Consider the following 13,115-nt stretch of genomic DNA (forward strand, 5'->3'; position numbering starts at 1 on the left):
GTACATGACAGAACGGATAGCCGCAGTGGCGAGCGGGACGTGGTTGTGGGCTGAAGAGGTGCCTTGGGGAGCTGATTCGCCAGGCCCTGCAGCGAATGGGGCTGTGAGACGCTGCCTTTTGACCCCAGACGACGACAGCAGATCTCAGCCGTCCAAACGACGGCAGGATTGTTGGCCCACCCCCCGGTTCCCCATTGACGGCCGTGCAAATTCCGCAGGCGCTGTCCATATGAAAATTGCGGCGAGGTCGATGCAGCTGGGCCACTGCTGTCCAATTGAAAGGCGACATTGGCGCCTCTGGGTGTTGGCCTGCCCATCTATTCCCAACTCGGCCATACACCCAACGTCCTCCATCCTCCACAAGCTTTCCACGCCATGTACCGACGGCGGGGCTATTACAGGCGGCTCTCGAAACTTTGAATCGCGTTCAAGCGCACGCCGTAGCTTAACGTCGCCACTAGCATGGCATGATTATTCTGCCATACTCGAACAGCTCTAATGGGTGTAGTACGCACCGTCACGCCGTCCATGACGCGAGTGTGGTGCATTCATATAGCAAAAGTGTAGCCTGCAGGCCCTCAGGTGGTACCGGTTCCCAGTCCTCTGTTATCGTCATGTTTTGTTGTGCGGCGCAGTCTCTCTTCTCCTATCCTGCTTGACTTTACCCACTTGACCGGAACCAAGGCTGTGCCGCAATACTATTCCTTCGCTGCTTGCTTATGCACTCGGGTGCTGCCTTCTTTTACACATCCTTCGCCGCCGCCATTGCCGTACTTTCTTTTCGTGTCGCGCGTCTCATCAGACGGCATCATTACGCCTCTGCACATTTCAGGCCAACGTCCACAGAAAAGCTTGTCACATACTTGGCACGATAACCCTTCCATAGACATGGCTACGCTTTCCGTGCCGTCCCCTGACATGTCCCCGGCCTCATTGGGCAACACTGTTCACAGACCACTATCCACACATGGCCTGCCAAAGCCGCCGCGGACCATGTCACCGGAACGACCACATCGTTTTTCAGCAAAGAGTTTCCCTCCTCCCACCCTCGCTCACACTCCTATGACACCAGACATGTCAGGTCCAATGTCTCCACCACCAATGTCGGCCAAGTCCTTTGGCACCTTTATCGATTCAGAACCATCGACCCCAGCCTATTCACCGAGGATCGGCACTGAATGGAACAACTCTTCAGTACTCCTTGTTCGGCCCACATCTTCGTCTTCCGAGCCCGCCAGTCCTGGAGAGCCGGTATGGCGCATGCTCAAACCATTGCCAGTCAAGGCACCACCCAAGCCGAAGCAAAAGCCCACCTCTGTTGTATCTCAGTCAATGGCATCAGCCGTCGGTACCAAGGAGGTTTCCTCCAACATGTCTCTATACTCACATCACACCAAAGAGGCGAGGCACATCAGCCGGCCGACCGAGTTCAAATTAGCAGATCTGTCTCAACAAAACTACCCTCCAAAGTGCGAAGATATCGAACTGAGTGCAGACGAGAAGCCAGGTGAACAAAACGGCGGCACCCCCACATCAGCGGCCTTTGGGAGGCTAGCTTCCAAGATGAAGTTGATGCTCCGACGAAAGAACAATGATACGAAAAAGAAAGAGAAGAAGCAAAGGCACTACGAAGAGGTGGACCGCATTGAAGATAAGCACTGGACCGAGATGTGAGCTGCCTAGCTATCGTCAAACGCAGCCCGTCCATCGTCAGATATTCTTATCGTCGGTACACAAACTGGAACACTGGAGAGATTGGCAACACATTGTATGGCATGTTATGATAGAACGAGACTGATACACCACCGACTGAACACAGGGAGGAATATTTTCAACGCTTTTTTGGATCGCAAGGACAGGCCGCCTTTTGTTTCTGATTCGATAATCTTGTTGTTGATCGTTGTCACTAATTTCATTGGCGTCTTTGGCAGGTGTTTGTCCGCGTTTTGATTTTGGGAAGGGGAATTTCAAGTACTTTGTTTTTTATCGCGAGTTACACAACCCAGTAACGACGATACCCAATCCTTTACAAAGAGTCTATCAATCAACTATATTATGCTTCTTAGAATTTCCAACCCACTTTCTGTATGCTGGAACATGAACATCTGCTCACAGAAGATCTTACCTATTCCGAGGGCACAGGGCATTGTTCAAATGTCCGGGTCCTTCTGCAGGGCCTCATTTAGACCCGTATTTCTAGTTGATGCCCTGTGTCGCTCAACCGTCTTACGGGCGCTACCCGGCCGCTTCACGTGAGTGGGCGATCGGCATGGACGCACAGACCACACATTCTGATCTACAGTACCACAGGAAGTTTCCAGCATCAAATCTGCCCAAGTCGCTAATCAGCAAAATAACCACCATGATACCAAGACAATGGGGGAGGGCAGCTTGCCTCAACTCTGCGACACAAACCCAGTTGGCTAGACGATTATCCACGTTCACAGCGGGAGGAAGCATAATTCGGCCACGTACAGAGCCTCTGAGACGCGCTCGACACAGTGCAACATCACGTGCCTTTTCACAGACATGGCAATTTCACAAACGGCTTGAGTATCTCAGAGCACAGAGTACACTGCAAAATGTCCAGACAGATCGCCAGCAAATACCACATCCATCCAACACCCTCCTTCAATCACGGTTCCCCACAAAGACCGTCATCGCTCTCGTTCTCATCGGCGGCCTGGCATACTACCTCGTCGACATAGTCGATCCCTCCTGGACAGATGATGTGTACGCGGCATTTTCCTCGGGCGACGACTCGAGTTCACTAACGACACCGCTGCATTTCTACCGCAACCGCACCGAAGTTCAACACACACTTGACTACCACATCCCGGATGCCAGCGCGCCGCTCAAAGATCCCACCGTAGCAAAGTTCCTGTCTGATCAATTCGAAAAACTATGTTTCGGATGGATGATGACCGAAGACGATGCGCGCAAGGGCGTCGAAGGCATGGAGGACGTCCAGATGCCTATTACCCACGGCTGCAGGTTCCGAAGCAACGAGCCGTGTGAAGATTTCTTCGCGCTGGGAACGAGTCCCGGACCTGGAGAGAAGCCATGGAATTACTGGACTGTACTCGATGGACACGCAGGACGCCACACGGCCTTTTATCTACAGTGGTCTTTGATCCCCATGGTGTCGTCTGCTCTCTGTGCCCTACCGCGCACAGCATCTAGCCCAGAGATTGAAAACACAATCAAAAACGCCTTCCTATCAGCCGATCGATCGATCATGGACCGCGCAAAAACAGCAGCAAACTGGTACCCCGCCGCAAACGCAGCCGCAATCGCCGCCCTCACCCCCGCCTTCTCAGGCTCCTGCGCTTTGCTAGCCGCCTTCGACGCATCCACTTCGACCCTCCGCGTAGCCTGCACCGGCGACTCGCGCGCCGTCCTCGGCCGCTGGGACCCCTCCACCTCCTCCTACACAGCCATCCCCCTTTCCGTAGACCAAACTGGCTTCAACGCCGCAGAAGTAGAACGGTTAACCCGCGAGCACCCGGACGAACCCTCCATCATCGACCCGAAAACCGGGCGCCTCATGGGCATAGCAGTGACGCGTGCATTTGGCGACCACCGCTGGAAATGGGACAACGACCTCATCAAAGCATGCCAACACAAGTTCTGGGGCACCGCCCCGCGACCAGGCTCAAAGACCCCTCCGTACATGACTGCCGAACCCGAAGTCACCGAAACGCAAATCGTACGCTGCGAACCAGACGACTACAAGTCATCTTCTCCAGCCACCACAAAGGGAAAATCCGACTTCCTCATCCTCGCCTCCAACGGCCTCTGGGACAGAATCTCCTCGGACCACGCCGTCGAATGCGTTCAGCGCTACCTCGAAGCCCGCGCCCGCGGCAAAGGCTCAGTCGCTTCTGACCCCCACTTGAAAGCTAACCCCCCCAACTTCTCCTCCATCTCTACGCTCTCCGCTCAAAACCCCTTTTCGCCCTTCCACCCCACAACAGGAGCAATGCAGCAGCAACAGCAGTCTTCTGGAGGCGGATCCCTCGAACCGGGCGTAACGTGCGACCCCGAGCAAGGTCAGGATGTAGATTGGAAAGCTACACCCGAGTATTTTGCAATCGAGGATGAAAACGCGGCGGTTTGCCTAGCGAGGAATGCAATGGGTGGCACGCGGCGAGCACTTTTTCTAGGCATACTAGCGGGGCCGGAGCCGTTGAGTCGGAATGCGGTGGATGATACGACGATTATGGTTGTGTTTTTTGATCGCTTGGGGGAAAAGGGGAAGGAGGGTGCTGTGAAGGGTGTGGATGAGGCGGGGGAGAAGAAGAAGAAGAGGTGGTGGTGGCCTTTGTGAAAAAAAAGGGGGGGGGGGGTTTGAAATGTCACGATTGAGGACGAATCGCTTGGAGACAAATCTCACGGATTGAAGTAAGGACAAAAAAAAAGAAAGAAAGGGGGGAAGAACATCATGATCATCTGGCATTGGTGTATTGATAAGGCGTAGTAAGTTTAATACACGTTGAAATCTCCCTCCCCGTCCCAATGAATACAAAAAAAAAGACTAGAAAGACCCGGGGGCCCCCCGTTTGCCAAAAGTCACCACCATAAAAAAGCCTATGAGCGGCATTTTGTTAGCAAAGATAACCTCGCCCTAACCCTTGTTCACAAGTGTATTCCCCGGAAGCTTTAGCAAAGAGTAGTGATGTTGCCTGTTTCCTCTGCCCTGACCCTTGCCCGGGCCTTCACTCTCGCCCAAAACGCCACAAAAGCCCATCCAGTCCATGCAAATACCAATAGCGATAATGTGAAAAAGAAAATCCACTTCTCTTCGACGGGGACGAGCGTGTGTGTTTGGATACGTCTCTCGGGCATCGTGGTACCATTGTTTGGGGTTGTAATTTCTGCATATCTTGTTTTGCTTCTTCATGTTGCACTGGTATCGTAGTTCGATTTGTGCGGCATGGTGGAGGGAGGTGAGGACTCCACCTCATGCAAGCCACATGCCCTGTTTCCGTCCATACGCTTGGTGCCGCCGAAACCCATGGACTTGACAAAATGGGAGCCAGTACACATCTATTGCAGGAAATCCTTCCGTACATTGATGAAGGAGCCGGGTCCACCATCATCTGCTAACTCCGTAACAAGAGCCTCGGCTTGCTGAACCAGGCGCTCCAAAGCAGCTGATGAGGATTTACCTAGAGAGACTGAAATCTGTTAGCACGTCATGTGCGTGAGCGAAGGGTATCCGGTGTTGAGAGTCCTTGAGCTCTCTGTAGACCATATTTAAAGAAAACTTAAACATACCTAGTATCGCGCTGTTGAGCTCTTCAGCTACCGGTGCACGACCAGCAACATCCAATAACGGCGCTAGCATGCTCTCACGTGCATCAGGGTAAGCAATGAGAGCAAATGTGTCTTCGAGTGCTCTCTTCACTTCGCGTCTTGGATCGTTGGCAAACTCAGCTTTGAGCTCCATACCATAGGCAATCGTCTCGTCTAACGCTCGCGCACTCTTGGCTTCTTTATCCTCCATATCATCTTCGTCCTCGTCTTCAAGTTCATCGTCCTGGTCCTTGTTGTCCCAACTGGGTGGCGGATTGTGTACGCCCAACTGCTCGTCCAGCTCCATTTCAAAATCATATTCCTCAGTAGTTGAGCGTTTTGAGGGTGCTGTCGGCGTGGCATGGCATTGCGCATTGAGCTCGCCGCACCGCCGTATCATCTCGATAAATTTTCGGCAACGGAGTTTAAAGTAAATATTCTCGTTGTCGCGGAGAACAAGAGGGTAATATGCAGATGTATGCTTAAGTGCCTTGTCAATATCGCCCTCAAGGATAGCAGTACGGATTTCTGTACCATGTTAGCATACTTTTAGTAGTCCTTGAATCGGGTCGAACTCACTTTGCCTATTCAGCGCATCCAAATCTTCAACGGCTGCCCGGTAGGGAAGATCTGCATCTTCGTCATTCGCAAGTGCTTTCGCCTCTTCCAGGATCTCAGCTGAAAACGCCCGAGCAGTCTCAACGTAGCCGTCATGAGCTAGATATTGTCCGACTAGCTGATGTATCAGGGCATCCTCACCCCCGGCAGCGCTTGATTCAACTTTTGTTCGTGCAATTTCTGCTTGTATGGCAGCTTTCTCGTCTTGGACCATCTTATCGATATCAAAGGCAAAAGGTTCCTGACCAAAGTTTACACGAACCGTCTCGCCAGGCTTCTTCATGCCTACTGTAGGATAGTACGGCATGTTGGGTTTCAGATCCTTAAAAGCAACACCTGAAAATGTGAGTAGTGCATTTAATCATTTCAAGCTCCGTACTTACCCAGCATGTGCCCATTCTTGGTGAAAAAGGCAGTATTGGTCCGAAAGTTGATGCCGCATCCAATAACGTCCAATGTGCCAAATTTTGGTCCGTAATTCTTTCCAGAAGTAGTATTGCTAAACACTTGTCCATCATCGCCATGGTAAGCATACGAATCCGGCTCCCAACCCGGTATTCTGCTCAAGGCGACCTTGGCGCCCGAGAATCCTACCCCAATCATCCTCCTACAGAGTGTGTTAGTATGCGCATTATCAAGCTTCAGGTCTACATACCCGTCTTTACCCTTGGAAACGACTGTGATTTCGTAGTAATAGATTCCACACTGCCTTGGCATAGGGAAATCTGCCCGGACCGCCGCGGCTTCGTCGTGAGTCTTCTGCGTGCCTGCGAACTTTGCCATTCTACCACCGTCCTCAAGTTCCAGCTGACTAAACCGGTCGCTGTCGTTCCATCTTGTTGGCCAGGGCGCTACAGGCTCGTCTATAAGCACAGGCGCACGCTCAATGACCTCGTGCGTAAGACCCCGGTGTGAAGGTGCCATCTTGTGGAGGTTGACACTACTCGAACTCGTCGATAGCGACCCTGCGTTGGACGAGTGGGTTGACTTGTGTTCGCGCTGTGCTGCCAGCTTCGCCTTGTGCACCTCTTCCAGCTTCTCCGCATGCTTGGATCCCCGCAGGTACGACGGCACGAAGAACGGAGGTACTTCTTGAGCCGGCGCTCCCATCGAGTTCCAGTGGCCAGACTGGCTCGAATATGAGGGTAGTAGTCCGCCGCCCCTTCCAAGACTTGTAGACATATGGCCGTCGGCGTCGATGGAGCGAGAGAGGCGGTTCGGGTTGGTGGTCAAGGTGTTGCCGCCGAGGTGAGAAAAAGGTGTGGATCGAGAAGGTTGGTGGAATGAGCTGCCGCTGCTCCCTGCCGACCCAGCGGCGACCCTTGCCCAACTCTCCCTACGAGCATTCATCATTGCGAGGGTGAGGGTGACGTGGGTTGTGGCTGCGGACGTGTTCGCAGTGACGTATGGAAGCGATCGCAAGAGGAGAACACGCCCTGTTCGCGAATCGGGATGGTCGGACAGGTGGTTGGAGTCGCTACAGAGCTTGGAAGCGAGAAAAGACACTTAGGACGCGTAAGGAAGGACGCCGGGTAGATGAGGAGGTACTGTGCTGGCAAGTGCAGTCGCCAGACGGTCAGGGTAAGAATCAGCGACACCCAGGCTCCTGTGCAACTACGGTCACAAATACATTCATGGTTCCATGCAAAGAGTATGCTGCTACAGGCAAAGAGTGCTTGCGCGAGGGTACAGTTCAAGTCGAAGGTCAAGGATGGTTCATGAGGTTTAGATGCAGCCGAGCTATCGGGGACCATCCCCGCAGTCCGCGGGTAGATAACGCCATTACTGCGGTCACGCTCGCCAGTATCTGGCAAGTCATTTCCGCCGACCAATTTTTCTCTCTTTCCTTTCTCTCTGTACGGTAATCAGTGGAAAGGGCTTGATTGTGAACTATATGAAGATGCAATAATCCCATTTCTAGAATATGCATGAAGGGGGGACACTAGATGCATGGTAACCAAGTTACTAATCCACTCCATCAGGGGCTGGTCAACAATGGGTATATAATAGACAATAATATTTGGGCCTTTCGATGCCCCGTGATGATAGGCCAAAGCAATGCCTTTTTCACTGCTTCGTGTGCGCTCTTCTATCCAGTACAAATGTAGTCGCAATTGGAATCCCCGGCTCATGCGCCTTGCTTCACCCCTGCTTTACACAAGCCAGATAATAACCCCATAGAAAAAAAACGCCTTTTAGATAGGCATTCAATGCCATCCATGAACGCCCAACATGGTCAGAAGATACAAAGGGAATACGTAGAAAAACAAGCAGCAGAAATCGAGAGCGATGCACAACTGCGGTACAGGCAGGGTGCATCATATAGTTGACAAAGGAGAGAGATGACGAATGTTCAAGCGGCAATGGGCGCCGGTGAGCTGGCAATGCCATTCATGGGCGTTTGTACTGATGCACTGTCGCCATTGAGCCCACTCTTGTCGCTGATTGCGCTGCTCTCGTCCTTTAGCTTAGAGTCACTGGTGCCGGTGCTGTCGCTCTTGACGTCGTCGGCAAAGGCGGAGGCTCGACCGGGTTGATATGTAGGAACCTGCCAGAGAACGCCGGTGAAGCTGCGAACCTGGAAGCCCTTCTTCTCCCAGCGACGGCACTTTGCGCCTGACCTGTCAAGGGCGCGAAGGCGCTCGTTGATGGCTCCGAGGTTTGCCTTTGGGCCTGCCTTGTTAATGGTCGGGGTTGCGGCAAAGGATGGCTTGGAGTTTGGATCGTTGATGATATCGCCCATCTTCTTCCTCTTTGGACCAGGCTTGGCCTTGGGCTGCTTTGGAGTTCCGGCGTTGGAGCCAGCCTCCATCTGAGCAGCAGTTCGCTTGGTGCCGGGCTTTGGCCCCTTCCTCTTGGCAGTGGGAGGAGCAAGCGACGACGGGGTGCTGGCGTCGTTCATGATGAGAGTATCGTCGGCGGGCGTGTCGTCAGCAGGCGCAGACTCGACGATTTGCGGCGTGGGCGTTGATGGAGAAGGCTTTGCGAGGTCGCTGGGCGCCGGCGTGGGCGGGCGGGCGAACCTGGTTAGAGAGTCTGCTGGCAACTTGAGAGTGACGACGAGAGTCTTTGGAGATTTCGTGGTCATGTTCGCGTGCAGGCGACGCGGCGATGATGATGAATCGAGATGGGGTTGGGCAGACGCAGGCAGGCTGGCAGGTGTTGGTGTGGCAGTCTGGTGCAGCGGTGAGTGGAGATGAGGGCGGCTCCGCGTGTCAGCGTGCTTGCTGGTGCAGAGGAGCGTCGTGGTGGCTAGGCGGGCAAGTGCGTGCGTGCAGCGGTTGAGCGTGTGGGTGGGAGTCGTGAAGAAGCAGACGAGGTGGGCTGGTGCAAAGAGGGTGGCACGAGATGGAGTGGAGGATGGTGGAGAGGGAGGGTGCGCGATGAGGGTTGCCGCTCAGGCAAAGAAAGGGCTTCGGCCCAGCTGGGGTGGTCGGCTTGCCAGATCATATTGGGCGGAATCGCTAAAACGTTCTGTCTCTGTCGGCGCTCTAGCAAGAGGTGAGGACACGGCCCCCTTGGCCCCGACGACCAACCACGCTAGTCCGCATCCGACAGGCTGATATACCCAGCGCCGCTCTCATGCTCGCTCCAGATGCATCTCGAACACATTGCCGTTATTGTTGTTGCTGCTGCTGCTGCTGCTGCTACTGCTGCTGTTGTTGTTCATGCTGCCTGCTGACCTTGGCCCGTGTGGCCTTGCCTTGTGCCATGGCGAGCTAAATTGCGCGTTCCAGTTCCTGAGCGGCGGGCGGTAGGGAGCCATCGCGCATCCTCGCATATGCGGCACCAGCACAACCTTTGCTCCATCCCACACGCTCAACAGCCACTTTTGCATCTCGCAATTGTTTGGCCTAGTCTGCCCTGCTGCTGCTGCTGCATCTGCATCCTCCACCTGCTCTGCCCTGTCCCGTCCCACCCCGCCCGGCACTGCATGCTTTGCTGCCCGTCGCGTTTCGTCTTCGCTGTGCACCCTGTCTTGATGTTCGTGCGACAACTGACCACTCCGCCACGCTCTTCGACCATTGTCACGGACGAGCGTCAGCACCTCGCCCACTGCCGCTGCCTCCTCGGCCTATCCACCCCATCCTGACCACACCTTCTTTTTTCTCCTGCACCAAGCCTGCTACTGCCGAGTGATGCAACCTGACCACGCCTGTACAGGCCCTCGACATACACTTGTCCAAGTCTTCACAAGGCCGACCGCCTATCAAGTTGGTGTTGAGCACCTCCCTGCCCACGCCGTTCCATGGAAGCAGCGCGTAATTTCCTGACCACCACGGCTTGCCCGGCTGAGGCGACGCCCCCCTTCTGCATGTCCCAAGTCTCCACGATGACGTTGATGACCGCCGCAAGCAGACACCGACAAAAGCTCGGGAACTCGTGACTGCACCGCTGTTTACCCCTGTATGCTGAGTAGCTCGTTGATCATCATGAACGCTGTTGCCAGCCCTGGGCAGCCGGTCCGTGGGACAGTCGTTACGAGGATAGCGCTGCAAACATTTTAGTGCCCTCCGCCCGGGCAACAGATGATGAAGCGGGTCACGATGAGTAACGCAAAACTTTTGAGTCGTTACCACGCTACCGTTGTCTCAAAGCACCCACGCTGTACGGCAGGCACGACCTTGGGTCACCAGCCACCAGCCACAAGGCACAACCACTGCCAACTTCCATCTCTACTACACAGACGAGCACCCTACTTTTTGTTCAAGGCAGGCCCACTCGTCTCCCATATCCATCATGAGATAGCCAACCCATCCAGCTCCATGTGCATGCATCAGGGGTGTGCAAACCCTACTTCACGTCATACAAGCACACAAGTATAGACTCCACAGTGACCAAGAACAATACTCAAAGGCTGGAAAGCGCCAATAAGATGGGATGTAATCCATCATCCATCCATCTCTGGGCATTATGCCCACTACATTCTTCCTGTCCGGCCCACATGCTATTAAACATCATCTATCGAACAAGGGACTGCTACATTGGCAATATTCAACCCTCGCCTTTTTCCACCAAATTCTGGTCTGCTCAGCCTTTTCTGTTTCAATGTTTCAGGAAACCACCCTCGTTCCTATCAACCGGCGCGTCGTCGCTTTGTTCCGTTTTGCACTGCATTCCCGTTAGTTCTTCGTACTTCATCGCCGCTGACTGCCACCTCGTCTTCATTCATCCACTCTCTCGCAGCGCCAGGCGTGCGCCGTCTGAACTGACCAGCTCCAACTGCCACCACTTCGTCTTCACTATCACTAGCCTCAATGTCTAGCAGGATAGGCATGCTGAATTCAGCCTCGCCGACGCCAGGCCCGAATTCATTGCCTCCAGCCTTGACGGGATCCACGGTGAGCACATCCACCTCTTCGTCTTCTTGATTGAGTCGCCGCTTATGCAACTCTTCGAGCGGCTGGATGTCGAATTCGTCTTCGCGCTCAATGTATTCGACATTCTCTTCTACTTCGAGAAAGTCAGGTGCAAGCGCAGACCACCGCTGGGGCTGCAAGATGGACCAAAGCCACACCCGGCCAGAGTCTACCCCAACAGCAGCCACAAAGGGCCGAAATGGATGCCACTGCCAAAATTAGCATCCAAAATCTCATGTCGTATACAAGAAACAAACCTCAACGACAGACAACTCCTCCTTGGTGCCTTCAAGAATCTTCACCAAACTGCCCTGTCCGCGCTCCCAAACGTAAATGTGGTGGTTCATCCACGTAGACGCAGTAACATATTCGCCCGTTGGGCTAAAGGAAACGTGGTTCCATGATAGCCTTTGTACCAGATCCTGAAACTTGTGTTCGACCTCCAATTGCAGTGTGTCAAAGTCCAATTTGGGGTCGCTGAGGTCGGGCAGATGGAGAGTCCGGACAATACGATCACTCGAGTTGAGCACAACGTCCCTGCCTGATGGCGTCAAGCGGATGTATACAATAATGTTGTTGGTGGCTCGGAACGAATAGCGCACTTGGTGCGTCTTGGTATCGATAATGTTGAGCCACCCTTTGTTTGTGCCTGCTATGATATGCTCGCCAGTGGGTGTGAAGAGGGTCATTGTTGTCGTCTGCTTGGCATCCTGTGCAGTTTGTTTTTCTGTAGCATTCTCGCGCTCAATGTCGGTTCGGTGGGGCGCAGACGATAACGAATGTTTGACGGGAGTTTCTTCAGACATGTCCACAATGACGGGCTGGTCTTCAAAGAGTGCAGCCACAAAGAGCATGCTAGACATTGTCAGTCGTAGTCCATTTGAATTCATGCATGTGCACATACTGGTTCTTGGGGTGCAATTCTGCAATGAATATGGCCGACTCGAAGCGGACAGTGCGCACCCGCGAGCCATCCTTCAAGTCCCATAGCACGCACTTCCAGTCCTGGCCCGCGCTGAGAAGGTAGCGGTCATTCGTTGACCAGCTCAGTGACTGAACTTGGCGTGTGTGACCTCGAAGCTTGCGCGCGACGCCATTTGTCTCGATGTCGAATATGACTACGATGCCATCGTGCTAGAGCCAAATCAGCAAGGCAGATTGTGCAGACATGAAGCGTTCACATACTCGTCCGGATGCAAGTAGATCGCCGCGATGACTAAAGCGAATGGATGTAGAATGGCCACTGCCTGCGTGTTGTGAGCAGTTTGCACCGCGGAGCCATGGTCTGGCGGGCGAGGGTATCGAGACTCACGTAGGCGGCCGGTAATGACATCGGGACAGTCCTGCGCGAGGACAAAAGGATCAACCAGCGACAGATTCATGGTGATGCACTGCAGACAGTGTGGCGTGTAAAAAGCGGTGTTCAGTGCGCAGCATCTTCGCCGATGCAAGAGCTGGTGTCCATGGGCGCAGAGCACTGTATGTACGTATGTAGTAAAATGCGCGTCCCAGCGACAGAGCGAGCGGCCGCGCTGGCTGCGCGCTCCATGGGTGAAGTGGGTATGAGGCTCCGCATCAGCACTAGTGCCGGTTACGCCAAGCCTCTTTGTCGCCTTCTGGCTTTGATCATGGCCTCGCTCTCCCAGCACGACTCCCTCACCACCACCCACCCCCCGCCATCACCAACGGCCGTTCTGCATTCTCAGAGCGCGTCTTCCACCTCGCCGAACCCGGTAGTGCTCTCCGGAGCGCTTTTAATACGCGCGCACGCCTCTAGTCTCGACGCGCGACTCGGCGAGCCCCCGACCCCCGTACAGCCCTTTTCCCGCGGCTGCCTTC

The 13,115-nt window shown here is 54.1% G+C and overlaps 5 protein-coding genes across 5 annotated transcripts; 2 read left to right on the top strand and 3 right to left on the bottom strand.

The window, feature by feature from the left end:
* Positions 1 to 4: 4 nt before the first annotated feature.
* Positions 5 to 499, top strand: COCVIDRAFT_111684 (hypothetical protein; the record flags this gene model as incomplete). Its single annotated transcript, XM_014696409.1, has 1 exon — positions 5 to 499. One exon carries the CDS (start codon positions 5 to 7, stop codon positions 497 to 499), a length of 495 nt encoding a protein of 164 aa, XP_014551895.1.
* A 389-nt stretch (positions 500 to 888) lies between these two features.
* Positions 889 to 4,330, top strand: COCVIDRAFT_111675 (hypothetical protein; the record flags this gene model as incomplete). Its single annotated transcript, XM_014696410.1, has 2 exons — positions 889 to 1,670; positions 2,572 to 4,330. 2 exons carry the CDS (start codon positions 889 to 891, stop codon positions 4,328 to 4,330), a joined length of 2,541 nt encoding a protein of 846 aa, XP_014551896.1.
* A 719-nt stretch (positions 4,331 to 5,049) lies between these two features.
* COCVIDRAFT_111680 (hypothetical protein) lies at positions 5,050 to 7,269 on the bottom strand (the record flags this gene model as incomplete). The annotated part of the gene is made up of 5 exons (XM_014696411.1): positions 5,050 to 5,180; positions 5,281 to 5,826; positions 5,878 to 6,252; positions 6,300 to 6,523; positions 6,572 to 7,269. The coding sequence occupies 5 exons, from the start codon at positions 7,267 to 7,269 to the stop codon at positions 5,050 to 5,052; spliced, it is 1,974 nt and encodes a 657-aa protein (XP_014551897.1).
* Positions 7,270 to 8,269: 1,000 nt separating this feature from the next.
* On the bottom strand, positions 8,270 to 9,004 carry COCVIDRAFT_41870 (hypothetical protein; the record flags this gene model as incomplete). Its single annotated transcript, XM_014696412.1, has 1 exon — positions 8,270 to 9,004. The coding sequence occupies one exon, from the start codon at positions 9,002 to 9,004 to the stop codon at positions 8,270 to 8,272; it is 735 nt and encodes a 244-aa protein (XP_014551898.1).
* Positions 9,005 to 10,993: 1,989 nt separating this feature from the next.
* On the bottom strand, positions 10,994 to 12,658 carry COCVIDRAFT_41871 (hypothetical protein; the record flags this gene model as incomplete). Its single annotated transcript, XM_014696413.1, has 5 exons — positions 10,994 to 11,485; positions 11,534 to 12,131; positions 12,181 to 12,410; positions 12,462 to 12,523; positions 12,589 to 12,658. The coding sequence occupies 5 exons, from the start codon at positions 12,656 to 12,658 to the stop codon at positions 10,994 to 10,996; spliced, it is 1,452 nt and encodes a 483-aa protein (XP_014551899.1).
* Positions 12,659 to 13,115: the final 457 nt, after the last annotated feature.

This window comes from Bipolaris victoriae (assembly GCF_000527765.1).
Source record: "Bipolaris victoriae FI3 unplaced genomic scaffold scaffold_124, whole genome shotgun sequence".
Taxonomy (NCBI): Eukaryota; Fungi; Ascomycota; class Dothideomycetes; order Pleosporales; family Pleosporaceae; genus Bipolaris; species Bipolaris victoriae.